At 37.5% G+C, this 26,248-nt stretch overlaps 1 protein-coding gene across 1 annotated transcript in view; it reads right to left on the bottom strand.

Moving 5' to 3' along the window:
* CRACR2A (calcium release activated channel regulator 2A) overlaps positions 1–21,353 on the bottom strand; it is a 42,531-nt gene extending 21,178 nt beyond the window's left edge. The window contains exons 1-7 of the mRNA XM_085067655.1: positions 21,275–21,353; positions 20,904–21,142; positions 16,588–16,699; positions 14,093–14,261; positions 12,407–12,553; positions 6,816–6,906; positions 4,208–4,303 (exon numbers count right to left, since the gene is read on the bottom strand). Of these exons, the coding sequence (XP_084923781.1) occupies positions 4,208–4,303; positions 6,816–6,906; positions 12,407–12,553; positions 14,093–14,261; positions 16,588–16,699; positions 20,904–21,071 (783 nt within the window). The 5' untranslated portion in view covers positions 21,072–21,142; positions 21,275–21,353. The remainder of the gene's footprint in view (positions 1–4,207; positions 4,304–6,815; positions 6,907–12,406; positions 12,554–14,092; positions 14,262–16,587; positions 16,700–20,903; positions 21,143–21,274) is intronic.
* Positions 21,354–26,248: the final 4,895 nt, after the last annotated feature.

Below are 26,248 nucleotides of genomic sequence, written 5' to 3'. Positions count from 1 at the left end.
AGATTAGCAGCATTTAGTTGATATTCACAACTGCTATTTCAGACCATTTTTCACAAAGACAAGGCCTACACAGAGCAGTTCAGAGTTCTGTCTAAAAGCTGTTAGATTTAAATCTGATAGCTGATAAACTTTCCCATCCCCAGTAATATAAACAAGCAGTAACCTTTTTGCCACCTCAGACAGATCTGCCAAGAAGTGGGAATTGGAGCCTTTTTATTTAGTTTTGTATTCACTCTCCAAAGTACATCAAAGCAAAGATACACTTTTCCTGTGAAACAGGTAAGAGAAAATGACAGCAGTTTCTGGTGTATAAAGATGTTCTACCTCCTTCTCCCTGGCTGAGCAAATTTAGACAACTTAGAGCAAAACTTCATATTAGGGAAGGCACCGCTGACCTTTCTTCGGCATTTATTTTAAGGGATGTAAAATATAGTAGGAGCATTACAATGATACCATTTCAATCTTCCAGATCTGAGACATAACATTGTTAAAACTCTCATTTTGCCCATCCCAACAAGCAGAGCTCACTCAACCAAAATCTGCCCTCACCCATCTCGGACAGTCTGTTCCTACCCCACAACACTGCTGTGGTTCTAGTCTTGGTTTTGAACAAGGCCCGGATTAAAAACAAACGCAGAAAATACTTTCTAGCTGGGATTGTTGGGAACAAGTTTAGAGAGGGAGCACTTATTTCAGCAGCAGCAGCAGCTTAATGTATTTGCTGAACTGTAGCCTCAGCAAGCTCACATTTCACATGGAACACTGGCTGGGCATCAGATTACTCCTGAACAAGGTTAGTTTATATGGATAGATTACGTCAGTTCCTGAATATTTCTTCCTTGACAGAATGAAGTTATCTATTCTAAGTAAAAGAGCGGATGCTTCAGGTACTGAAGACAAGACTTATCCAGAGGAGTGGCTTTGGAGAAGCAAAAAGTGACCACACAAAGATGAACTTTCAAAAATCTTAGGAGCAACAAACCGCAGACAGAAATCCCACTTACAGAATAGTATGACCATCTGAAAGCTTACACAGAGACAGTTCTGGAAATGTAACTGCAATGGTAGCCAACTTCAGCTCCCAGAATCATATCTACTGATGTTAGAAATACTTGCTATAAATCCTGGTGCTCTCTGTTTTCAGAAAAATTATAGTATAATGTCTACAGCCCAGAACATAACAAGAGGACAAAGGGCTGTTTCACAGCAATACAGAGCTCCCTTCTTGCACTGCACCCATACAATCCTTTGAGAAATGCCAAGCACTACCTTCAAAGCACTCATTTAAACAACTCCCAGTGCAGAGAAATAACTCATTAGGTGAATGCTCAGCTGGTAATAGAATGCCACAGATCCTGCAGGTTCTAGCTGCTTATTGGAGCTGCATATTGGCTCCTATGCTCATCTGGTAGAAGCAAACTGACAGGGAAAGAGTCATGGCCCATAGACATGCTTAAGAAAATCTAAGTAGCAGAGAGAATTCACCCATTAGCACAGGTCAAGCACAGACACAGCAGCTGATGGTGCATAGTCTCTTTTTTTGACAAAGATGAGAGGAAAACCAAATTTAAGTTGAGTAAAGAACTGGGAATGTCCAATGCAAAAGAGTTGTTGCTGAGGACATTTATTGATATTCCCAAAAGAGACACACACTGAGCACTCTCAATGCATTCCCTTGTTCTTAGCTCAGCATCATTTCTGTAGTTTTTATCTTTCTTTTCCTTCTTTATTCCAGTTGCATGTGCAAGATGAAACATTTATATGGCACTACAAGGCATTTCTAAGCACTTGAGTGCTACTGATCTACGTTCTCACGGATTTCATTCCCAATCTCAAGATCATGCTCTTCAGTGGGTGTCATCAGCACAGAACCCAGCATTTTATGTGAGAAGTCCAGTAACTCCCCTGCATTTTACCTGGCCCCACACCTACTTTCTTCCCCTCACACAGGAGTGCCAAGAGGTTCTCTCATAGAATCAAGCATGCAAGTCGTAATTAAATCAAGCCACCTTGACCGTCTGCAAGAAGAGATTTAATTATCAAAATACATTTCCATGCAAGAGGAGGAGACAAAAGTGAAGAGATCCCTGGATAAGGCAAACATTAGACAGCACACATGGAAGTCTAGGTAAATGAAAAGTAATACCAAAAAATGAGTGGGGACACAGTATTATAAAAGCAGATCTGAGAAGATCATTAGAAATTAGAAAAATATATGTAGAAAACAGTACATAACTGTTTTCTAACTACACTAAGCACTCAAATAAATAGGCTAGGTTGCTATACCAGAAGAAAACTGCATCAAAATCAAAATAAAATCAAAAAGTTTAAAAAAAAAATCAACAGGCAACAGGCAACAGGCCAATCAACTGGTTGAATGACAAAAGTTTCAATTGTCATCAATCATCTGAATGAAATTATGTCACTCATTCTATCATTAGAAATAGTGAATTCCATTAGTCCAGCACAGCTTTCTTTCTATAAAACTAAAATGGAATAATTTAATCTTTATGGTGTAGGAAGATCCTGTCTCTCAAAAGCACCCTTGTTGTGATTCATGCAAATTCATAATGGAGAGGGGAAATGATAAATACTAGAAATCACAAATAAAATAAAACCCACAGTAATACTTTTAATAATAAGCAAGGTAGTGAATAGAAATGGAAAACATAAAATCCGATAAAAAATAATACTAATAAAAATAGCAGAGACATTGTTTTATGTTCTCCAAGATAGGCAATAGTAGACAATGGCAATGTAGACAACAATTATAAGATAAAACTTCCTGGTATTGTTGCCTACATTGATTGATTATACCAGGCTTAAAATTGAGTGTAAGCCTTTGAATAGCTTCTGTGGGTCTTATACCAAATTTAGAAAACATATACCTGAAAAAAAAAAAAACCCGCAAGAAAAGGTTTTTACAGAATTACTAGTTGATAACTAAGTTTTAAACAGAGCTTTAAAGAAAAGAAAAAAACCAAAAAAACAACAACAAAAAAAACCCCAAAGGAAAATACTAAAACATAATCATTACAAAATTAGAAAAAGTAATTTCTCATACTTTTACAGTTAGTTTTGGACTAAAAATGCCTGATCTGTGTGCCCCCACAGATATCTTCAAAGTACAGATTATTTCACTCTAGTGCTGCAATGTGGTAAAGAGTCTGCATAAAACCACATGTATTCTGATTCACAGTGGTACTAACAAGGGTAATTAACATCAGGCAGTTGATTTCAGCTACAGAATGGACTTCCAGTTCAGTTCTGTATCCTTATCAGCTAAACTTCACAGAATCACAGAGTACCAGGCTGGAAGGGGAACTCAAGGTTCACCTGTTCCAACCTTTCTTGGCAAAAACACAGTTTAGACAAGATGACCCAGTACCCTGCCCAGCTAAATCTTTAGTGCCCAATGCTGGGGAATCCACCACTTCCCCAGAAAGTTTATTCCAATGGCTGGTGGTTCTCATTGTGAAAAATTTTCTTCTTTTGTCCACATATTCATATTCTATAGAGGGAATTGGGTTTACAGCATTCCACTTCAGCCCTTTAAATTCCAGGGCTACCACCTTTCCCTATGGTTAGCCTTTCCTGCAATGACCTTGGAGCCACTTCACAGCAAGATCTCTGCTTCCCCAGGCAGGCCATACACTTATGGAAGTAAAACACATCAGGTTTCAATATGGGAACTTGACAAGCTGTTACCAATGCAAGGGAAACATGCACTGCTATAAAACTGTTATCACAGAGATATATCAGGAGCAGTTTGTTCAGGAGGGAGCATTTCAAGTTCATAGTGCTGAATCGTCCAAAAAAGTCAATGAGTGGCTGGTACAGGCTTTGAGCAAAGCTGTGCACTAGGAGAGCCAAATCATTGTTCTCTGCTCTTAAGCTGTCTGGGTGTTAAGCCAGATCCCAGAACATTGAAAGCAGTGGAATTCTGTTACATTTTTATAACAATTAACCTAGAACCTGGGGAGATTATCCTTTTTTTTTTTTTCAATCATATAAAAGGAAAATTACTTTAGAAATAGAGGTTAACATTTTTCCTAAGCACATGACACAAAAACAACAGAGGGTTACAATTTGGCAGAACTGCACCACACCAGCTTGCAGTTTTGGGACCTAAAATAGTACCTAAAGAAAGTCATGTGGACAAATAAGAGTTATCTATTTTTTAAATATGAAGGATATCAGTTAGTACCCTTTTCTGTTTTTGAACCAGTTGTTCCAGTTCTTGTTCTTTTGACAGCAGCTTGGACTCCAGATCTTGACTGTAGGACTGAAACCTCTCTGTGTCCTGCAAAATTCAAAGAGGAAATGGATTAACAGAACAGCATAATTGCATCAGCAGGAGGAGAAATAACGAATCAGGGATGAAGCTTTCCACAGTGAATATAACAAGACACAGGTAGAACTCAGTTTACAGATTATATCACTCATGAATCTGTAAACTGATGTAATCCAGCAGCTTCAGTGGCTGCAATTGCTACAGAATGTGCTGATTGCACGAGTGGGTATAGAGTCTAGAAAGTGGAGGCAGATGTCTCAGGCACTGAGTCCTCAGGCTGAGGAGCTTAGCTAACCCTAAATCAACACAGACAGAACATATCCTCTCATTTCCAGCCACAGCAAGCCAGGTTGATGTAAAAGAAACAACAACTGCCACACTTAAAATCCATCACTAACAGCAATTTTTCACATATGTTCCACTGGTATAAACAAGCGACTGCGGCTTCTCTCTGTCACTTAGCAATTATATCAACCTGTCCATTATCTAAGTATCCTGCAATAACTGGGAACTCCCAGTCATATTTGGGGTTACTCCTTCAGATACTCCTCAGCTGAGAAAAATTGTCAGACCTCCCCTGAGTAAAGCCAGGTTCCAGCAGCTCATATCAGCTGTCCTATTGCTTCAAAACAGGCTTCTACTCTCTAAGGTCCCAAAGAAAATGCCTCCAAACAACAAAAAAAAAAATTCCCTCAAGAGAGCAGTGGTTCTTACATGTGTTTCCCCTTAAGCAGTACATGTAATGGGGTAATCAAATGCATGAAAAGTGGCTCTTTCTGGGGAAGAATATATTTCCAAGTGAAAAAGACAGACTAACTGCCCCTTTTGTGTAACATTCAGTCAGCAGGGTATTAAGCATTGTAAATAGCTACAATTTGTACTTATTTGCATCTTACCAATTTCTTTAAATGTATTCTTCAAGAGCTGCTCTTCATTCAAGTCACAATAATTTCGCCTTTATATGGCATCAATGCATCTCTCCAGGCTATAAAGTCTTTGTAAGACTTTGCATTAGAGAAAGAATTTAACAGTCAGATCTCCCCAGATCTCAAATTAGTCATGCAAAGAAACAATACTTCTTGAGTGTCTGGCAACCCTTAGTGTGACTGCTGACTAAACTGTAAATAGCTTGAGTGGGAAGCTTTAATGAAAAAGCCTGAAAGAAATGGCTTAACCTCAAATATACAACTAATTAGGAGATCCAACAATCATTGCTTATGGAAAAGTCTTTGTTGTTTGGGGGTTTTCAACACCACTTCAGTTTTGGGCTATTAAGAGCACATAAACTATTTTTTCCACAGAACTGCTGTCAGGCAAAGTTGCAAATGCTTTTTACCCCTCAGCTGATATACAAACTTTATTTAAAGAGTTTGTCTTATCTCCCAAAAAGAACTACTCTCAGCTTGGAATGGAATAAAACTTGAATATTTGAGTCATGTCCACTACCTTGTGAGGAAGAAGTGAAAAAAATGATTCCTTTAGAAAGCTGATAAAGGCATTTTTCTTTTTTCTCTTTTTTTTTCCTTTTTTTCTGGCAGGTAACAAAAAATACTTGATATATTTGGATCCCAAAAGGAAATTTTAGATATATTTGATTATATTGTCTGGATATGTATATTTGATTGAGATTGGAGACAATAACCACTATTTTGGCAACTACTTCTATAATGTACTGTTGAAACCCTGGTTTTGTTTAATTTATATGACTGATGCCAAGTCAACAAAAAGGGATGAGCCACTAGTTCATGACTGACTGTCCCAGGCCATCCAAAGCAGCTATGGAACCTTCAATATTTTAATACTCAAAACTTAATTGGCCAAGCTCCTGAGAATCCCAATCTACTTAGACAGTAAGGAGTCACCTTCCCACCTACATGATTTTGATTCTTTCCTGGAGCATGCTGAAGTTGTTGTTTGTTTCCCTGTTTTACAAGAAAAAGCAGGACAGAAAAATCCAAAGAAAATACTAAAAACACAGTAGAGGAGATTTAAAGAAGACTTCCCAAGAAAAGGGAATTAATTTTCAGGTATTCTGGAAGCACCATGGCAGTGACAAAAGAATCTGAGCTGCTTATTTTGCAAATAACCTGTGGTTGTTTCACAAATTTCCATCACTTGATTCACCTCTTGCTTTTATCCCCTCCAAAGAGCAGAGACTGTAGAAGTCAGCAGGATTGGTGCTGCTCTGAACAAGCTCACTGAGTGTTTTTCCTAATTGTGACCAGAAGTAGAACCTATAGCAGCACCAATAATATAATGTTTGTAGTTTTACTGATTTTCAAAAGAATCCCAGTGGCTGTATGGCAGCCACTAAGCACAGGACATCAGTGTTCCTTCATCCAACAAGTCACTGAGCTTGAAACTGCAGAGACTGGATCAGTACAAAAGTAGCTGTGAGGTAAAAGATGTCTTTTCTCACTCTGTTGTGAAACACATTTTGTGGGCTTTAATTTCACACCCAGAATGAGTTTAAAACCAGTGAAAGGGGGAGCAGAATCCATGCCAACAAAGAGACACTCACTTTCAAGAGAAACTGCTCTTTCTCCTTTTTGATTTGCTGTTCCATTTCCTCATAGAGATGTTGAATTTCTTCATCATAAGCAGCAATTTTCCTAATAAGAGATAAAAACATACTGAGTGGGTCTTTGTAGCATTACTTCAAGTCATGGCTCATATTACCAGCTAAGCTCCACATCTCTGCCTTAACACAAGACACCAAAGAATGTTCTGGTGTCAAGGAAATAGAAATTTTTGTGCAGCAAAGCTCACAGATTAAATTAATTTTTTTTCTCATGGAAGTAAAGCTTCAACAGCTCAAAAGCTAATATAAAGCTGATGTTTCCATGTAAAGCAGCTGTTCATTTTGCAGTTTTAATGACTACTAAATCTTGGGTATAAGGAACAGTTTCCTAATGACAATACCAAGACATCAGAACCTAAGTTTGACAGTTAAAACTATTTTCACTGCAATTTCCCCTTTTTTTTTTTTTTTTTTTACTCTTGGACTGCACTGTTCCCCTTTCAAGAATACTGAATGAGGTACTTCTATCATGTCTAAGACACATTAGCTAAAATGGAATTCTTGAAAGACCTTCTTGAAAGCAGCCTTACTGCCTCTCTAGCAGCTTTGCTGAAACAAATTTGAAAAGCCCAGACAAGGAACAGAAATAAATATGCTGTGCATACAGGGAAAAAAAACACCTAAAAAGTTCACTTTTTTCCAGTAGAATATTGCAATTAATATCACTGAAGTCTGATCCATGAAGCATTACATTGAGCAGATGCTATAGCTTGGGTAGAAAATAATTTAACTATTGAGAGGAGACAAGACATTTGCTTTGTTCTGCTATTATTCTATTCTATTCTATTCTATTCTATTCTATTCTATTCTATTCTCATTAACCCAGAAACTGAAAAGCAAAAATCTCTTAGTATCAAACTCAGGGTACATCCTAGAAAAAATTTTAATAGTGATTATTAGAACCTTTATATGACAGTACTGTATACTCCCCCATATTCTTCCTGCCATAGCTGCTCCTTGAGGAAATTGCATAATGCATTGGTTACAAATAAAGTACAGAATCTTCAAGTGCATTCTCATCAACAAGAGCAAGACAAGGAATATACAGTAAAAAAAACCAAAACATTTATTTCATACTCAGGGTATCTACTTTTTTTTTACCAGATACTCTACATATTTTATGTTTTCCCTTGTTGAAGGCCTGATTCTCTTCTCATTTAAAAAAAAAAATTTAAAAAAATCACAAAGCCAATTTTAAAGAAAATTCAAAAACTTTACCTAATCTAAGAAGAGTGAGTAAAACCAGAAACAAGCCTATCTTTTCTGCTTTTAAACAGCAGAACACTGCCAGCTTGTTTTTCAGTCACAGGTAAAAAATGTGAGATATTTCCCAGGATTTACAGAAGCAACAAACAACTGTCAAGTGGCACAAATTTGAGGAAAATGACGGCTGTCACTAAGACTTTTTTAAACCCAGACCAGGTGAGAAAACCAGACCCCAAAAAGTCCCCTGCCATGTGACTGCAACACTTCAGAGAGTGCCAGAACATCCAGAGGCCCTTTTTGCTGCCTTACTCCCCTTATATTGTAAAGATGGGTCATGTTCTCATCTAAAATTTAATTTTCTTGAAACTAAGAAAATGCTTCATAAGAAATTAGCACTCATCAGCAGAATAAAATCACACAAATTCATAGAGAAATAACAACTACTTAGAAAGGCATGGCAGAGTTGCTAAGATCGTACACCTAGCGTATTCATGCAGTACAAAGTCACTTTGACCAGCACTAGATTGAATACTGAAAAGCTCTGAAACTTTGCAGAGGCAGAACACATTGCACAGCAGTCAGTGTTTCCATGGGAATCATAAAGATTCTCTTGGCTTCTGTGTGACAGGGAGAATAACTTCAGTCCTGTGTTTTAGGCTGCATATTTAGGTATTTCTTTCCTCTTATGTGTTTGGGAGCAAGGGATATGGTAGCACCATGAAGACTGCATCCAGGAGGTACTGCTGGATGTAGGAATCTTTTTAGTTGGTCTAACACATCAGCAGGTGCCATTTCTATAGGCTGAATACTCCCCAAGCATTTCATTCATGGATTTCCATTCTTATCTCTGATCAAATTAAACAGAAGGGGAAAATCATATCCCCTCGGAATTGAAAGTCAAACAATTATAAGTAAAATGCAAGCTGAAGACAAAATAATCCATAATACATTAGCTGGCAAATGTTCCCCACATATATTCAGGAGAAAAAAACTGAATTCAAAAGGATATATCATCGTTATGTGAAAAATGCAACACATTTTGACTAAAATTTCTATTCCCGTAGATTATCCCTTCAAGTTTTACTTAACACATAGTTTTATAATTTCAACAATATTTGTTAATGTAGTCTCTCTTTTCCGTAATGCTGTGGAATAAACAGATGGAGACAAAAGCAGATGAAATGTAACATGAGTTCACCAAATTCAGATGATAAGGTCAGGATCAACACACTCAAAAGGGTTTAATTTCTGCCCATTAATGTAACTGAAGTGTGAATTATTTCGATTTCACAACTGCTGTTCATGCAGTTTGTTGTAGTGGCTCTTTCTCCTTAAAAAAATACGATTGTGCATAGTGAGAACTAATCTCCTGAGATGCTGATTCTCCCCTTCTTCCACAAAGATGGATTCTGACACTATCCCATGCCAAGCCCAATGAGAAGTCAGTTCATCCTTCCCTTTACCCTTTTTGTTTATCTTCTCTGTTTAGAACTCTGTTGTTTGAAACACAGTCCACATTTTCATTAGGTTTGTCCTTCAAACGCAAAGTACAGCAGCAGACAGAGCTAATGGCAGTTGAAGATTTTATCAGCTATTAGAAGAAAAAGGTTTTTCTCATCTCTTTTAGGCTTACTTCCTATCAGTCTTATTAAAAGACCCTTGGTTTTTCTGCCAGGGATTTGAAGAATAACAAGGTCTGTCATATCCCACTCCAGCCTTTGCCTCCTCATTCATGAGCTTTTAAAAATAGCTCTCTCAGAATAGCTGTTCTATTCCTTTAACCACTGAGTTGCCATTCTTGGCACTTTTCCTCAGCCCACCACATTCTTCCTGTGCTGCAGAGCCCAGAACTTCACACAGTGCACTCAGGACAGGGGTGCACTGACATTCCATGGAGTGGCAAAAACATATTTTGCCATGTGCTCAGTACCCTCCCTGGTAATGCCCAGCAGCTTACCAGGCTTTTTCAGCTGCAACTGCGCCCAGAACCAATGATTTCAGGAAGCTCTCTGCAATACCCCCATGGGCTTTCTCTGGAATTGCAATTGGCTATCACATAAGCATGATTTTATTTTCTCTTCCTGACGTTCATCTCTGCTTTTTTTGCATGCTCAATACATCACCCTATTATTAAAAAAAAACCACTACTGCTAAATTTAAGAAGCCATCTAATTTTAAATTAGCACTTAAAATGAAACACAAATACCAAATATCAAGGAGAGCTAATTTATCCCAGCAAATAAATATTGTACCCACAAAATTGCATTGTGTTTAGATTTAAAATCCCCTTTTTTTTTTCTCTGATTACGTAAGTATTAGCCTGCACATTCCTCCCATGTGTGGTGTACTTGCATATTTGTGTATTGAGAATATAAGTTCAGCCTCACTACTGCCTGGACTTACAGACAGGAACAGTAACAGCCTACTGGATCTGTTGAACCAGAACAGCAGGAAACTCCTGGACCTCTCAGACCACGGGACTCGGGTTCAATAACAAAAATGCACATGTGTGAAAGGTCCAGAAAGAAAAGACAAAACAAGTAGAGAAGAACATCATGGCATAATAGCACAGATTTCTATGGCTTAAAGATCCCAGCACACGCATATGAAGCTTCTCAGGGCATCCAGGATAGCAGAAAAAGGAACAATTTTAAACAAAAGCACAGCCTACACCCAGCAAAGGAGACAAAAGGCTGATAGTAGACTGCCTTATTGCCTAATGACTCACAGAGGTGAGTCAGGAAGGAAAGATGAAAGATCAAATTCATATTTAATTTCCAAAGAGTATTATTGTCACCAAACAAGAACAATCCAGGAGACATTATAAACCTCAAAACCCAGCATCCCTTATCTTCTGTGACCCCACAGTAAATCCTGGCCAGTCTGTCTAGATACGTGTACCTTAGTGCTAATATGCACATAGGTATTAAAAAAAGAAAAATTCTCTCCTATATGGTGTTTTCTTGAGCTTTGCTGGTTTTTTTACATAGTTTAAAAGAGGTTATTCATCCCCACTGTTACCAAAGACAACATTACTATGACTCCTTCCAGCTATTGACTACAAACAAGAAACAAGCTACATGCTGAAATTAGTGGTGTTATCAGGAACAACAAAAAGAAAAAATTAGCTCAAACATGTTTTTACTACAAAGGCTTAAAAATCCAACGCATTTCCAAGGTCGAGATTTAACATCAGCCAGAAAATATAATGCTAATGTACTCTAGGTGCACCTCTGCATTGATCAGAGCTATTAAACAGACAAATTTATTCATTCAGTTCCCAAAAAAATCACTCACAAAAAAATCCAAAACAAACCCCTCACAACACATGGTAGTTTATAATCTCTAGTCTAAAACAGTCAGCAAAACTATCTTAATGCTGTTTCCAGCTGTCTGAAGGCTAAAACCACCCATAGAGACTTAGATGAAAATGCTACTACCAATATAAACCAATTGTTTTTAATGACAAAGAATTTTTAGGCTTTTTTCCTTCTTCCTAAGCCTCTTCACATTCTCAGAATACTCAGGAGAGTGCTGAACAAATGAAGTAAATGTTCAACAATATATTTGTTTTTATTACTCAGTCTGTCAGAACCTGAAATTCAGAAGTGACACTTTAAAATAAAAATAGAGTGGAACTTCAACTACATTCATAATTTTGCATTCTGTTTAGATTTAGCATCACAAATTTTCTCCCTCTAGATAGCTACATATAAAAGAATGATCTATTAATTTTTGGTTCTTATATATATATTTGTATATGCATTTTATATATTTGTTAATATCTACATTGTATATGTTTTATACATAAAACATATATGTTATTTACTATATTTCATAGGCTTGCTTTCTATGTATATTTGTTTGCTCACATTTTCACTAGCATCAGTGCTTTGTGCTGCTTAACATCTTAAACCTCTTATGTCTCTGTCCAGTTAATCCAGGTTTATAGCTTTTCTGCATGCAATATTTGCAAAGCACACAGACAAGTTACCAGATTTACTGTTAAATATGACTTTCCTCTGGAATCAAACTGATTAACTAGATTGGAATCACTCAGTATTGTCTTAAAAGTTCAATGCAATAACAGACATCTGCAAAAGAATTTCAGTCAACAAAATCTTAACTGGAAGAGAAAAGCTAATTTAATGCAGTTCTGCAATATGAATAGTTTTACCAGTACTCTTAATGCCTGATAAAATTTTACATTATGGGAACTCTTGTCCTCAGTTCTCCACTGAAATACCTTGTTTATTTCAGAAGTTCAAATAGTAGGGAAAATAGCTGTAAAACTAGTGAGCAGTCTAACAAAGAGAAGTACTAACTTTTTTAGAGCACATTCCAGCTCATTCTTCTCATTATCTGCTTCTTGGAGCTGGGAAAAAATTCTGACCAGGAACTCTTCAAAGTTGGAAAGTAAATGAGGTTCTTCTTTTCTTAGCTGCAACCAAAGTTGCTTCACATCACTCTCACTGAAAGAAGAGATCATAAAGGATTCATTAAGAGAGAACATTTCCCAGGCTGCAGTAAATGTTCACAGCGCCCTTAGTAGATTGAGGCTTCAGGCCATCACTAGTCAGAACACAAAACTTGTTAAAAACAACTTAAACTGTGCCAGATATGAAAAGGATGAGGGGGTGGGAAAAGATGGAAATTGAATTTATTCCAAAAAATGCATTGTAACATCTGGCAATTCATGACTGCAGAATAGCACAGGAACTGCTGGTTTGCTGGGTGCCTTGCCAGGCACTTCACCTGAACAGGAGTAGGTAAGAGAGGAGACAGATGAGATACAATGTGCCTTGCCATCACTTCTATTAGAAGTAAAGAAGTTCCCCAAAATCTAGAGGGGAGGGGGCAGTGGGAAAGCTAATCAAAATCCCTTTATAAGAAATGAATGAAATTCAGACTCCTAAGTTACTTGGACGTGTTAACAAAACGTGTTTGTACTGCATTCTTTCATTTTCAATGCATTTTGAATCCACAGTGACTCTGCTACAAAAAGCAGAATGTCTTGAAATTTTGATTTAAAGATTTACCAAGGTAATGTTGTTTTTCCAAATCTGTTCAGCAGACACTGGAAAAGAGATGCTCTATTGTGAATGATAATGGGTTTCTAATGCTTTGCCAAAATTCTCCGGAACCACTTTGTTTCTTCCTGACTCACTCTCTTCCATGTGCACTGCAAGCCTGAACCTAGCCAGCAAAGAGTGCTATTATTTAAAGGACAAAATGAGGATAAGGATAGAAAAAGTGGGTGATAAATATCTCTTCATAATGAAAGCCTTTCAGGATGACTGACAATGAACTGTTTCCTGGAACAGGCAGTCAGGTGAAGAGAAGGACTGATGAGTACTTTTATTTCATGGTAAGAGTCACTGATGTATTTCTTAAATATTAGTACCATCTGTCGAGATTCTCTCCCCTTTTTGCACAATGCTTTTTTTTGTTCTACAAAATTCATTGTGATTGATCAATGAATGTGAGACCAGCACACAAAGAACTCTTTGAGCAGTTTTTATGTTCCATGTTTCAGAGTGAGCCATCCCAGCCCTGGAAGAGGTGGCATTACCAGAGCAATCACAACATGCAATTATGAACAAAGGGGAGAAAAAAGCAGAAAAAGTGGAGAAAACTTCCTTACTTATGGTTCACTTTAAACACAGCCCTTTCCAAAAATAGCAGTCATCATGCATTGATTGAAAATCAGTGGCATCTGTGGATTACATGCTTGTAATTATCTGTGTTCAAATCCCATGGCACATGGAGCAGTATAGCTTTCAGATGGCAGAAAAACACGTTTCATGTGCCTGGAGTACAACAGTTTTGCTCTTGGAAATTTTAGTTGAATGGCATTTTATCCTGACAACAAGGAAATTAGTTTTTTAAAGAATCTCTGTGGTTTCACACAGCTTTTGTTCTCGTCACTCATCTTGGATTCCATTAAAATCAAGCCCAGAGATGAATCATAAAAGGTCATACAATTGATTACTATTGCTGTGAGGACTCACTCATCCAAAACCTTTTTAGCTCCAAGCCGATCCATCAGACTTGAGAACTGGAATTCTTCATCCTCATCACCACTCATGGTCCCCTCACTTCTACCTGGGCAGGCTGGTTCACCTTCTGATGGTTGCACCATGTCATTTTTCAAAGCAATCTGCTCCAAAAGAAATTGGCCTAAGAATTAGAAATTACACACATTAGCATTTTCAGAACTTACTATAAGAAGCAATGTCATACTAAACATACCAAAGATCAAATTTTACAGTAAATAAACAACAAAGAGGTGAGGCATGGCAAGAGAACCCCTGAGTTCTGCAGCTAACTTTGTGCCCAGTTTAATGTCTAACCTTCAGTAAACCACACAGCTCAAAACTCACAAACATAATAAAAAAGTTCATATCTCCATGAAAAACATAAAAGGACATAAATTGCAATAACAGGCTCCTCATAAATGTTGTGGTTTTCTTTCTTGATAGGTTTAAATAGATGTTAGGAATCTAAACTAACCATAGCATCGGTACTGATAAAATGTTCATTAAATAAAATTTAACACTCTTTTTAGTGCATCACCATAGACACACATTCAATTCCTATATAAATTGCATACAGAAAGTTATATTTTATTAACAGCAGTTGTATGGTGAGGATGCAGAAGTGCAATTGCCACATGAATAATCAATACCCTTGTGTTCAGTTGCCACAGACCAGATATATTCCATCAAATTCTAAAGGTGCCACCTATTTTATTTGAACATCCACAAGTAAAAACTGGGGTGGGGGGGTGGGCCTGGTGAATAGTGGGATTTTATGCAGAGGATTTTTTTGTTGTATTCCAAATTCCAGTACAGAAATTACTATAGACCCAAGGACAGAAATACTGATGTGGTCTCACATTTTTATTAACTCCATCTTGCATTTTTCTAACAGCACCCAGCAGAGCATGTTGGCAACAGAATAGAGTATGTTGCAAAGAGAGGTTACAGTAAATTTCTGATTTGCCAACATTTAGAAATACAAACAGGACTCTCCCATACTTAATGGTTTTGTACAAGCTTTACCCAGATGCAACTCTGCCTTCTCCATTCTCTAGCTTTCTAAAGCAGCTTTTATCTAGCACAGCTTCTGCTTCTACTAGGAATGCCAACATCATCACCTAGCCAAATGTAGGACTACCTGGCGTGGAAAATACCTGCTAACACTGCATAGCAGGTTAAAATGTAAAATGTGTTAAATGTAAAATGCTTGACAGTGTCTATCCTTATCTTTTATGCCATGTCCTTCGTGTGCCTTTGTTGGTGTCTTTGGGATACAAGTTTAACTTTACTACCAGCTGAACCTGCAAACAGGAAAGCATCAGCCACATCCACCTGGGCCTCTGGACTGGGCTCCAGCAGCTGAGCAGGAGGAATCCCCAGGATCTGGAGCTGCTTGAGGTAGCAGACACTTACAACCTCCCTTAATAAAGAGCTTTGGTTATGCAGGGATTGCTTATGAAAGTAATCTTAATTTAACTTATCTTATGAAAAGCAAAGCAGCAATGCATTATCCCATTTTTAAATAATGTCAATTTTCAGATTAGAGCATACTCTATGAAGATACTTGATTTACCTCTACAGTGGGGGAGGTGGGACATGAGAGAATTAGGATTTCAAATGACTGATGATTTGCAAACAGAAATGAAGGTCCTGTTTGCTGGACCTGTACACAGCACTTACATTGAGATTTACTGTTACAATTCACACATACAAGAGATTCAGTTTTCTAGAGAAAATGCCTAAACTTCAGTCAGCAGAGCTAAAATTAAGTACAAAATTGAGTCTGCATAAACAACCAAGCATAGTCTAACCAACATTGTCATCTTATCTGGAATGTCACAGCTGGGGAGAAAACCACCCTGTGACAAACACAGAGAACATGACAGCAAGAGTGCTGCTGCAACACAGGCAGTTACAAAGAACTTATCAGATCACATCTTACTGTAGCAATAATTGCCTCATTCTGTTTTGTTTTGAAATAAATTAACATCACTTGAAGAATTAATTCATTGTAGAAAGCATTCCCACAGCTCTAGTGGTGTTAACACATTCCTAGCATTGTCTTACAATAATCTTAGAGATAATTTTAATTATCTTGCACGTCTCATTACCTGACATGAAACAAAACACAAGAGATTCCCCCACCAAGGGAAACCTTCAATAAATTGTACATAGATCTACTCAATAGCTCAAAACAGGTGTAATTCAGATGATAACACCATTTTTCTCATATTTTGTCATGGCTTGCCATCTTACACAGCAGAGAAAGACCTTGGAGTCCTTTGTCTATTCCCACAATTTGATCACTTTTTCATTGCTACATATATCTGCTATATGTAGAGAATAGCCTGGCTTCCTGTGTGCATTATTAAGAGTACTGTTAAGACAAAATTCTTCTTTATTGATGTGGAGAGTGTGGAACATGAATAAAGCTCAAAAGAGGAGACATGCACCCCAAAACTCACTGAATCCTGTGATGAACTCCTTTGGGGTAAGTGAGCCGTTGCCATCAGCATCCAATGTAACAAAAACTTTTTCAAGTTCTTCCAGGCTAAGAGGTAACTCAGGATGCAGTCTCTGTAATGACAAAACATGCAGCAATTTTATCCACTACTACAGGATAAGAGGAAGACTGGGTTCTACAAAATATCCATTATACAGAAGCACAGGTCCTTTGCTTCCCTGAATGAAAATCCACAGTGCAAAACAAGATCGACTGAGGGACATTTGCTTTAATGACTTCTCTATTTGCCTTTATGAATCCATTACAATGAAGCAATGAGAGCAACAGCCTTGTGCCACAGATTCCAATCACACAGGGAAGTGTGAGAACTTCAGGAGTCTCAGCATCCTGGTGAAATGGCTTGATTATCAGGCTACTGGACAAACTTGGCAGCAGAACTGTATAACCAGCTCCCTCCACGTCATGAAGACAAACAAGAGACTCTCCAGATGACTCCACTGTAGAGGAAATACTGTTCTAATTAAAGCTGGTTCAAAAAATGTATATAAATAAAAAAGCAAATAAAACAAAGCTAGAAAAGCTGCATGGTCTAAGGACTAAACCTCTTGCTCCCACAATGAGTTAATGGAGTTCATTACTGTCTACTTCTGAAATGCAGCATGCTCACACCAAAAAAGATATAGCTTCATGAAACCAGGTCCACAGACAGGCATAAAAGAAAAAAACTCTGTAAAACTGATCTTAATAGTTTTACTCTAATTAATTTTAACAGTGTAGACAGATTCCCAGAAATAGGAGGAAACTGGAGTGGCAAACAACTCCAATAGCCAGGATTTCCACTGGGAGACAGCACTAGGAAGATTAAAACCTTTCCTCACCTTGAGAAGCAATATAAATGCACACTGGTTCAGTCCTCCACTTTATTACTTAACATTTTAATCTCCCCCCGAACTGCTGTTGTATATACAACATATTAAAATTGCAAGCTGATAGGCTGAAAAAGTTCATCAGATTAAATCTGTTCCACTATGGGGGAGGGATTTAGGGCCAAAAAAAGTTTCTCCTGCAATCCAAAACAGCAGAAACCCCTATTTGCTATGCTAAGCCATACAGGCAAAGTAAGAATTGGCGGAGTGCATTAACCAGGAGTTCCCTGGCTGCCACAAAGAGTTTAGGGTATGCATTGTGAACTGTATGAGTTAAATGGAAGAGCAGTAAAAGGAATTCCAAGGTAGTCCTGAGATGTGAAAGCAGCAGAGCTCCTAAAGCCCAAAACTGTCTGCAATAGTCACAAAGGAATATCTGAGCAAGATTAATTGTGTATTGGTGCCTGCTTCCAAAAACAACCTAAGAAAACTTGATGTATATTCAGTTTATATAGATTACTTCATTACTTCATACCTGTCATCAGTTTCTTACTTAAACACACACATCCTCCGAAAGTTTGGATTTTAATCTCTAGGATCTAAAGGGAAACTTTTTAAAACTAGCTTCTCCTGTTGTAAAAGTCCTACAGCCAACACTGCACTGATGAGACAGAAGGTGCTTCAAACAAATTACTCTTTCTACATTCAGAAAAGCAGAAACTGTACTCTTATTACCAGATCTTTGGGACCTGCTGAAGGAGCATCCATCTGACCATGCCATAAACACAGACCCACCTGCTATTCCAGTGCAATGGCCTGTGGGTCCTGCTGCAAAAATGCTTCTCCAACTACAGCTGGAGTGCCCTAATGCAGCATCCAAATTCTGATGTGAATTGCACTAAATTTACACTAGAAAACACCACAATTACTTTCATTTTCTTGAAAAAAAAAAGAAAATATTTTGCTACATTAAATTTCCTGTGGATAATTTACAGACTTTGATAAACTGGGACACACTAAGATTAAGTCAGTGTTTTCCCAATCTCTTGGTTTTATTCTTAATAAAAAAGTTAGGGGTTGTGATGTTAGAAAAACAAAATGTTATCGATCTCATAGTTATGTCTTGGTTTATTTGCTCATTTCAGACCAACTGTAAAAATACATAAACCCTTTCAATATAAGGCTCTTAAATTTTTTTTAAGAAAAAAAAACCAAAATAAAGCATTCAGAGATACCACTGGAGCTTCAAAAGAAACTATCTGTACAGCCACCAAATGTGCTCTGTGCTTTTATGACATCTGCTTAATTCTCTCAAAATACCAAGCTTTTACTCTGCTAAACAAAAGGACAGAGGTTAAAAAGCTAAGAGTGAGATCTGAACCCAATCCTGCTATGCACATTAGAACACAACATTTTGCAGCACTCATTCTCATTATTCATTATAACCTCAAGGTCCAACAGATGAAACAGTGATTTCAACTCTCAGGTAGAATTTGCTTTCTTGCCATTTCAGAAAATGTCTTGTTGGTTTGAAAGTTGGGTATACTTGGTATATTTGGAAATGCAATGAAAAAAAATTTTAAACACCCAACTATTAACATCATCTCACAATAAACAACATTATATAATCAAGAAGTAAATCTTTAGTATAGTAACTACGTCATAGACACACCAGAAAACTCTGCAAGATTTGTTCCATTGAAATTAATTTAATTTCAGATACTTAGCACTCTGTTGAAATCATGCCTTGTATAACATGGCTAAAGATTAAAAAGCTTAGCATTAGCATCCTACATTTGTGGCAAAGCTTCATTAATGATGAAGCATTGCTACCGAACAGCACAACGCAAAAGTGATTAACATTTAGTGCCTTTTAAGGAAAAAATTGTTTACTTTATTGATTTATGTCTTTCCTACAGGGAGTAAACATCATGAAAAGTGCAGGAAATAAAATCAAATATAAAGAAACAATCTCAAATTTCTTGAGCACCTTTATTTCTATATTAAAGATCTTACATACACTTACATACATACTGAAGTTGTCACATATAGTAAACAAACACTCATGATGAAATAGAAGAAATCTACTTTGTTTGTTCTTTGCAACTCTGTTTCTACTGCATCTTTTGCATTATCTGTTTTAGAACCTGAAGTACAAATATAGCATTTTAAGTATAAGCCTAGAATCAAACAGAAACAAATAATTTTATATTACTTGCAAAAACAGGTATTAAAACTTTTTACACACATATATATACATATATAGGTTTTCTATTATGTAGAAATATATGCTATTCAGTTTTAGTAAGACAATAAAATTGTAATCCATTAAATCCTCTGTGGGTTTGGATTTACCAAAAATTACCACTGGCAATATATTTGGTTTTTTGCATTCAGTTACTTCAGTGAGATAACGTAGATTGGTAAAGCTTACAGCAGAGCAAACATCTACATTCCTCTCTTTTTTCAACTTTGTATAATTTACAGAGGTCATCAGCAAACTGAGCAAAACACAGCTGCACAGAAAGCTCTTGAGAGCCAGTAAACTGAGCAGCTTACTTAGGAGGTTTTTGCTTTTCCAAAATAGGTAGGTAAAGTTGTTTCAACTGTATTTTGATACATACAGACACATCTTTGTTTCTGAGGACATGGAAAGGTTCTAAATTTTCTGTTAGATGCTGTCTTTGGTAGTAGTCCATGATGAATTTGTTTTGCTCCTGCTCCCCAATTGTATTTCATCCTTAAGTACTGAAGTAGAAATGGATTGACACAAATTATGCTTTGCCTGTCAAGCATGAGTACATTCCTGCTTTCTGCCACATACTGGTTCAAATCATCTTACCACTTCTGCAATATACACCAATCACATTTTCAAAAGATTTTGTTATATATAGTTGCTTTTTTTCATCAGCATATTCAGCAAATCTGATTTTGGGCCCTCAAACAAATTAAGCACAATTTCTCAAGATTACTGCAAACACTGAATAATGCTAAAAATACTGTTCCTCTATACTTGCTACATATATATGTGATCCAGCTGGGCGTTCACCATCATCTGACAGTGAAGCCACAGTGAAAGACTTTATTTACACGATTTTGCTGAAAAAAAAGGCTAAAACTGGCAGACTGAATACACTCCTGACACTGTGGCAAATTGCAAAGTAATGAATTTAATGGTGTTTCAACACTTTCAACAAGAATGGAATTAAATTCCTGGGGCATTTTTTTAAACTTAATTTACTTTGATTTTCCACTTTTTTGTTGCTTTGTCTGGGGAAAAAATGCAAGCATTATATAAGGCTTCAAAGATATTATTTTAAATCCCACATATCTCTTGAAAGTCATGAGGAGGGTGTTAACATTTTTAACTCTAAATTAATCAGTCTCAGCTTATTAAGGGCTTTAGGAGCTTCTCTCATCGTGTACTTCACATAACCAATTTTTATTTTACCTGCATGTCTTGACGAGTGACGAAGCCTTTGCCTTCCAGATCACAAATCTGAAAGAACTCTTGTGCTTTTCCCAACACAGTTAGTTCTGGGTCTTGCTCTCCAGTCCTGCTCCTCTCTGCATCTCCTGGTTGCACAGGACTGGCACAGTCTCCTTTTATTCTGTCCATTGTTACAATCTCAGCTCAGGAATATCCTGGGATGCTGTTATACCATTTACCCATAAATTTTGATCTGAAACCTGTGCATGGAAGGGAAGGAAAAAAAACCAAATCAGAGCCTCTTAATGATGCTTTCCACAATCTCTTAGCAACCACCTCTTTAATTAGGCACTAAAGCTTAAGAGAAGAAAAAGCTTTTTGAAAATGCTTACCCTTGATGGGCTGCACTGAAGACACTGCAAATGGGATGATGAATAAGGAAGGGGGAGCCTGAGGGAAGGAGAAGAGAAAACTAGCTCTGAAATGGAATCTAAAGCAAAATCAGCCAGTTAGATAAGAAATAGGGACAATCAAACAACATGAACAAGAAAATACAAGAAATACAGGTAAATGAAGAGTATTTTAAATTCACTACAACTTGACTTCATATACTCATCTTGAATTGGTAGTTCTGCTTTTCTAAGTGGGTCTACCTGAAGTAGACAAATTTGTCTGAAAATTTTTAACAGAACAAAGAATTTCATAAGGCATTTGACTATTATGAAAGAATATAGTCTGATTCTGATCCAGCACAACTGATACCACCAGGAACAACTCCAACAGAGAATATTGAAAATTGTTTAAATCTGAAACATATGCTGTCTTCAAAGTACAGGCCTTGGCATTGCATGGCTGGGAAGGCAGAATATGAGGAAACAAGACCTTAGGTTTGTCTGTGCAGCTTCTTAAGGTGAAAAGGTTCTGATCACATAGACAGACCAACTCAGCCACAGCCTGTTTTACTCTGTGCTTAAGTTCAAATCTGACATTGCTTGATACCTCTTAAAACACAGCATCTTCCACAAACTTCACAGAGGTCACACTTACAGCCTCCCATGACAAAGTGATTTCTCTGATAGCCATGGGCCAGGCAGCTGGACTTCCCACCTTGCATGTAAGTATAAATTCCCTGTAAACAGCCCATTGACTGCAAACCAAACTAGGACTTTGATGAGCAAAATCACCCACCTCCTCTGAAACCGTGTGACAAAAATCTGCAAGCATAGGTAGTTTTCCTCTCCCTCCCTCTCTTTTACAGCTCAAATTATCCCAGGACTGTTGTTCAAATACTTTCCAAAACTGAAATAACTTTGGCTACATGGCCAAAAAACTTAGCTGTCAGAATCCTTCCCAAGCAGCGCTACTAGCAGGAGAAGAAAAAACACTCTGAGAGAAATCAAAGGATGGCTAAATCCAATATCATTCTGCTTAGCAAACTCCTCCCTCAGAATGTGTCTTACTTCAATTTTAATGTACAGCAGTCAGGGGTGCCTCATAAACTCCAATACCAGGTATTTGGACACAACTCCTGCCCACACCTGTACCCAACATGAGCATCTGCTGGGACAACCCACACTCCACACCCCAAGAGACACCAAAACCTGCCAGAGCACCCATGCCAGCAGCCCTGGATAAATAACAAGGCTAGAAAATGCTGTCACAGGGAGTTCTGGTCACATATAACAAGGGGCTTTTTGGCTATTACAGCTGCCTGAACAGCTGTGATCTCTTTCTCCTATGAGCTAAATTTCTAGCTCAGAGAATCCAACCAACATTCAGTAGCTGGGAAGATACACAAAGGAAAATATCACTCCATAATTGCCCTGTTTCTTAATCCCTTCCCTGACGTTTCCAGTACCTCTCAAAAACAGTAAACAAGCTAGATGAATCTTTGCTCTCACTGTATACAGCCACTCACAAGTGGATCAGATGGAAAGCCACAATCAGACTACACTGGTATAATAGTCTGCATGAAATTCTCCTTTCATACTGCTTTTGCACACCAAAACCTCACTTACTTCAATACAGCTCACTCCTGACTGACACCACTGCATGAGGTAAGAAACCAGGCCATCAGTTTCAACTTAGCAATGACACTAACTTAAAAACAGTTTTAAAAATACCAAAAAACAATGGGACAAGTGCAGCCTGAAGATGGTCTTGACAAGATCTGACCTGGACTCAGAATATACTGGATTTCCCCCCCCCACACACATCTCAACAATTTCTCAAAAGGCCACAACTGCAGGAACAGGCCAAGCTAATAATGATAATAAGTGCTGCTAGTGCCTGCCTCTGCACAGTCCATTAGATTTCCTTAAGAAAAACAAAGGAATAGATAGCCAATTGCATGAGAAAGAACAGAAATACAAAAATAGATTAAAAATGGTGGAACAAAAAGGCTTTGTATAGACTATAACGAAGTTGTTTGCAGTTAGCAAACAGTACAATTGAGCAAACATCAGGTTTTCTAAATACTTCCATATCACAAAATGAAATTACATGCATCATGAGAGCCTCACCTTCTTATAAGTTGCCCCACCTTTTATAAACATCATAAAAACTTGCTACACAGAGAGTGTCTTCAATACGGCAGAAAATTAAATTAGAGCATCCACAAAAATTCTTAATCCTTATGGCAGCTTCTAAAGCTGATAGAGTTCATGGTAATTCCTACAGTGTCCTGATACTTTGCAAATGCTGGTAATAACATGAAAGATTAAAACTGCAATTTGTCCCACATTACTGAATCAGCACTGTAATTACCTCAAGGCCAGTTTTAAATAACATAGGTAGTTCCATTCACTCATCCATCTCCTTTAGAAAACAAATGGCTTACAAAATCAATTCTATTAAGACCTTTGATTTCCATTCTTTTAGCTACAGACATATTACACTATGCAAAATAGGCCATATCATGACCTGATGCAAACAAGCATAGCTGCAAATATTAAACAGGGATGTGTGACTTATGAGGTTTTTGTCCATTAATCATGAGGTAAATTTTGGATGGGTCTGCAAAAGGCATCACTGTTAATATTCCAAATGACATTTTCATCATTTCCAGTCAGGTCTACTGCAAATCACCAAACTCCAGAAGTACACAGCAATGCTGAGCCACAGATTTCACAAGTCATGATGTGTGACAACCCCATTCTCCCTAGCTGTGACAGATAGAAACCTAGAGAGCTGTTTTGCCTGCCCTCATATCCCTGAGGTTTCAGGTTTCAGTAAAATGTTTTTCTTAGCATGTGTCTATAGGTACAAATTTTCTGCAGCACACTTCAAAACATTTCATCAGCTGAAAAATACAGTAAGCTTACTTAATACCAAGGTCACCTTGGATTTATACAAAACACTCTTATGAGAGAGACCACTTACGCTGCATGAACACTAGAAAATAAAAAATAGATTGCATACTTTTTCTACAAGAACTATTTACTTCCTACAATCAAATTATCTTTGTTAAAATAACCCGCAGCTGCAGTGTAGTATGCCTGACACATGAACAGGGACCACTTCAGAAATAACTTAGTGTCAGTGTTAGTTATCTTTCAGCATTATGCTGAAAAGCTCCTAAAGCTAAAATGTATCACCACAAATATTTTACTTTGGCACAAGCCTGCTGAAGGAAGTCATTCCGTTCCCTATTGCTTTGCCCTGCTTTTGAACAAGCGTTCATCCAGTTAAATAGTGAACTCTGCTGTAGAATCCTTTCCATTTAAACTGGAAAGTTATATTTTATTTAACTTAATTAAGGCCAAGTGGTCCATCAAAGAAAAATGCAGGACCTACAGAGAGTGACAGAGGAATGGGATTGCAAAGACAGCAGAATAACCAACCTCAAGTGCACAGAAGTTTTCTAGGTACAGGATTAGAGAAAAGTGCTCCCTGGGCAGAGAATACAATCCACAAAAAGCAAACATGACACACAAGCTAGACATGAAAACCCACCCAAGGATAAAGCAGGTGGAGCACTGAACCACTGGCTGCAAGGGCAGGGCAGTTCTGTCATCACGGAAGAACAGACCAAACACAAATATGCAAATAACGGCAGAGATGATCCTTCCTTGAGGAAGATTAATAGATCAGCAGACCTCAGTGTTACTTCTGGCCATTAAAAAAAAAAGATTTTTATGACCATCCAAGGTAAAAATTCAGGCCCCACACTTAAAACAACTAACTAGCAGAGATACGAAGTTGCGTAGTCAAGAAAAAAACCTATTTTTTCTCAACTATGACTAAGACAATGACCCTTTAAGCTCACATGGAAGCATTATGAAGCTTGGCCTAACCATATGAACACCTAGACAGAACTGGATGAAATAAAAAGGGGACTTTCATTCCTACAGTTTTGACTTTTCAAGTAAAAACATGCAAGTCAGAGAGGTTTGTGATGAAATGTATCATCAAAGCCTCTTCCACACAGCCTGCATTCACTTCTCTGATGATGTACATGATCTCTCATGACTCTTCATCCTAGGAGATTGTACACAATGGAGTGGGGAGTTTAACTCTGGAGGGAGAGATCTGAGGCAGGAGGGAGTTCCTATGAGGGACCACAGGAAAGTGTCTGAAAGAAATGTGTCAGGAAAGTAATTTCAGGGGAGTAGCAAAGGCAGAGAACAGAAGAATCCTACATCCACTGGCCTATAAAAGGAAAAATTAAGTTATGTAGAAATTCCTCTCCTGTGAGTAGATTTGTGTGGGAGAACCAAATTCTGTTTAGAATCAGTCTCAACAGACTGTTTAGATTCAGTCTTAATAGAAACTCTCCAGCCAGACCTGAATAGTTTTTAAAGATTAAGGCAACCATTAGGATCACCTACTTTGCTATCTGCAAGCTTAAAGCTTCATTTATACCACAACAAGGTTTTAAGTTTCCATAAAATTACTTCCCATTTATTTCAAGGAAAGGGAGCTCAGCAGAAATCAAGGAGGAAAAAGACCTGGGAGAAGATATTGTGTGTTATACATACATCAAAGTCATAGAAATTAAATTTTTCCTTCTCAGAAGATTACTGGTTAAGGAAAAAAAAACCCCAAAAAAACCCTTAAAGCTAAAGAAAGATGAAAATCCAGGTTATATATCTGAAGCAGTGTCTCAACAATATTAATTGTAAAACAGGAGAAAAACAGAAAATATGCTTAAAGTGACAGCATTAATGATCCCAAAACAGGATACCAAAGACTTTGGACAGAGACCTCTTACTCTCCCCTCAGCATTTGTCCCTATATGAATCCACTAATACAAATGTTGGAAACAAACAATGTCAATTCTGTGCACTCTGATGCAGAATACCCACTCAGACTGCTGAACGTGTCTTCATTAAACTTCTTCATTTTTAACATTTGCATCCAAGCAA

Source organism: Lichenostomus cassidix, chromosome 1 (genome assembly GCF_008360975.1).
Source record: "Lichenostomus cassidix isolate B80296 chromosome 1, HeHo_3.0, whole genome shotgun sequence".
Taxonomy (NCBI): Eukaryota; Metazoa; Chordata; class Aves; order Passeriformes; family Meliphagidae; genus Lichenostomus; species Lichenostomus cassidix.
This window is presented reverse-complemented; position numbering and strand designations above follow the sequence as displayed.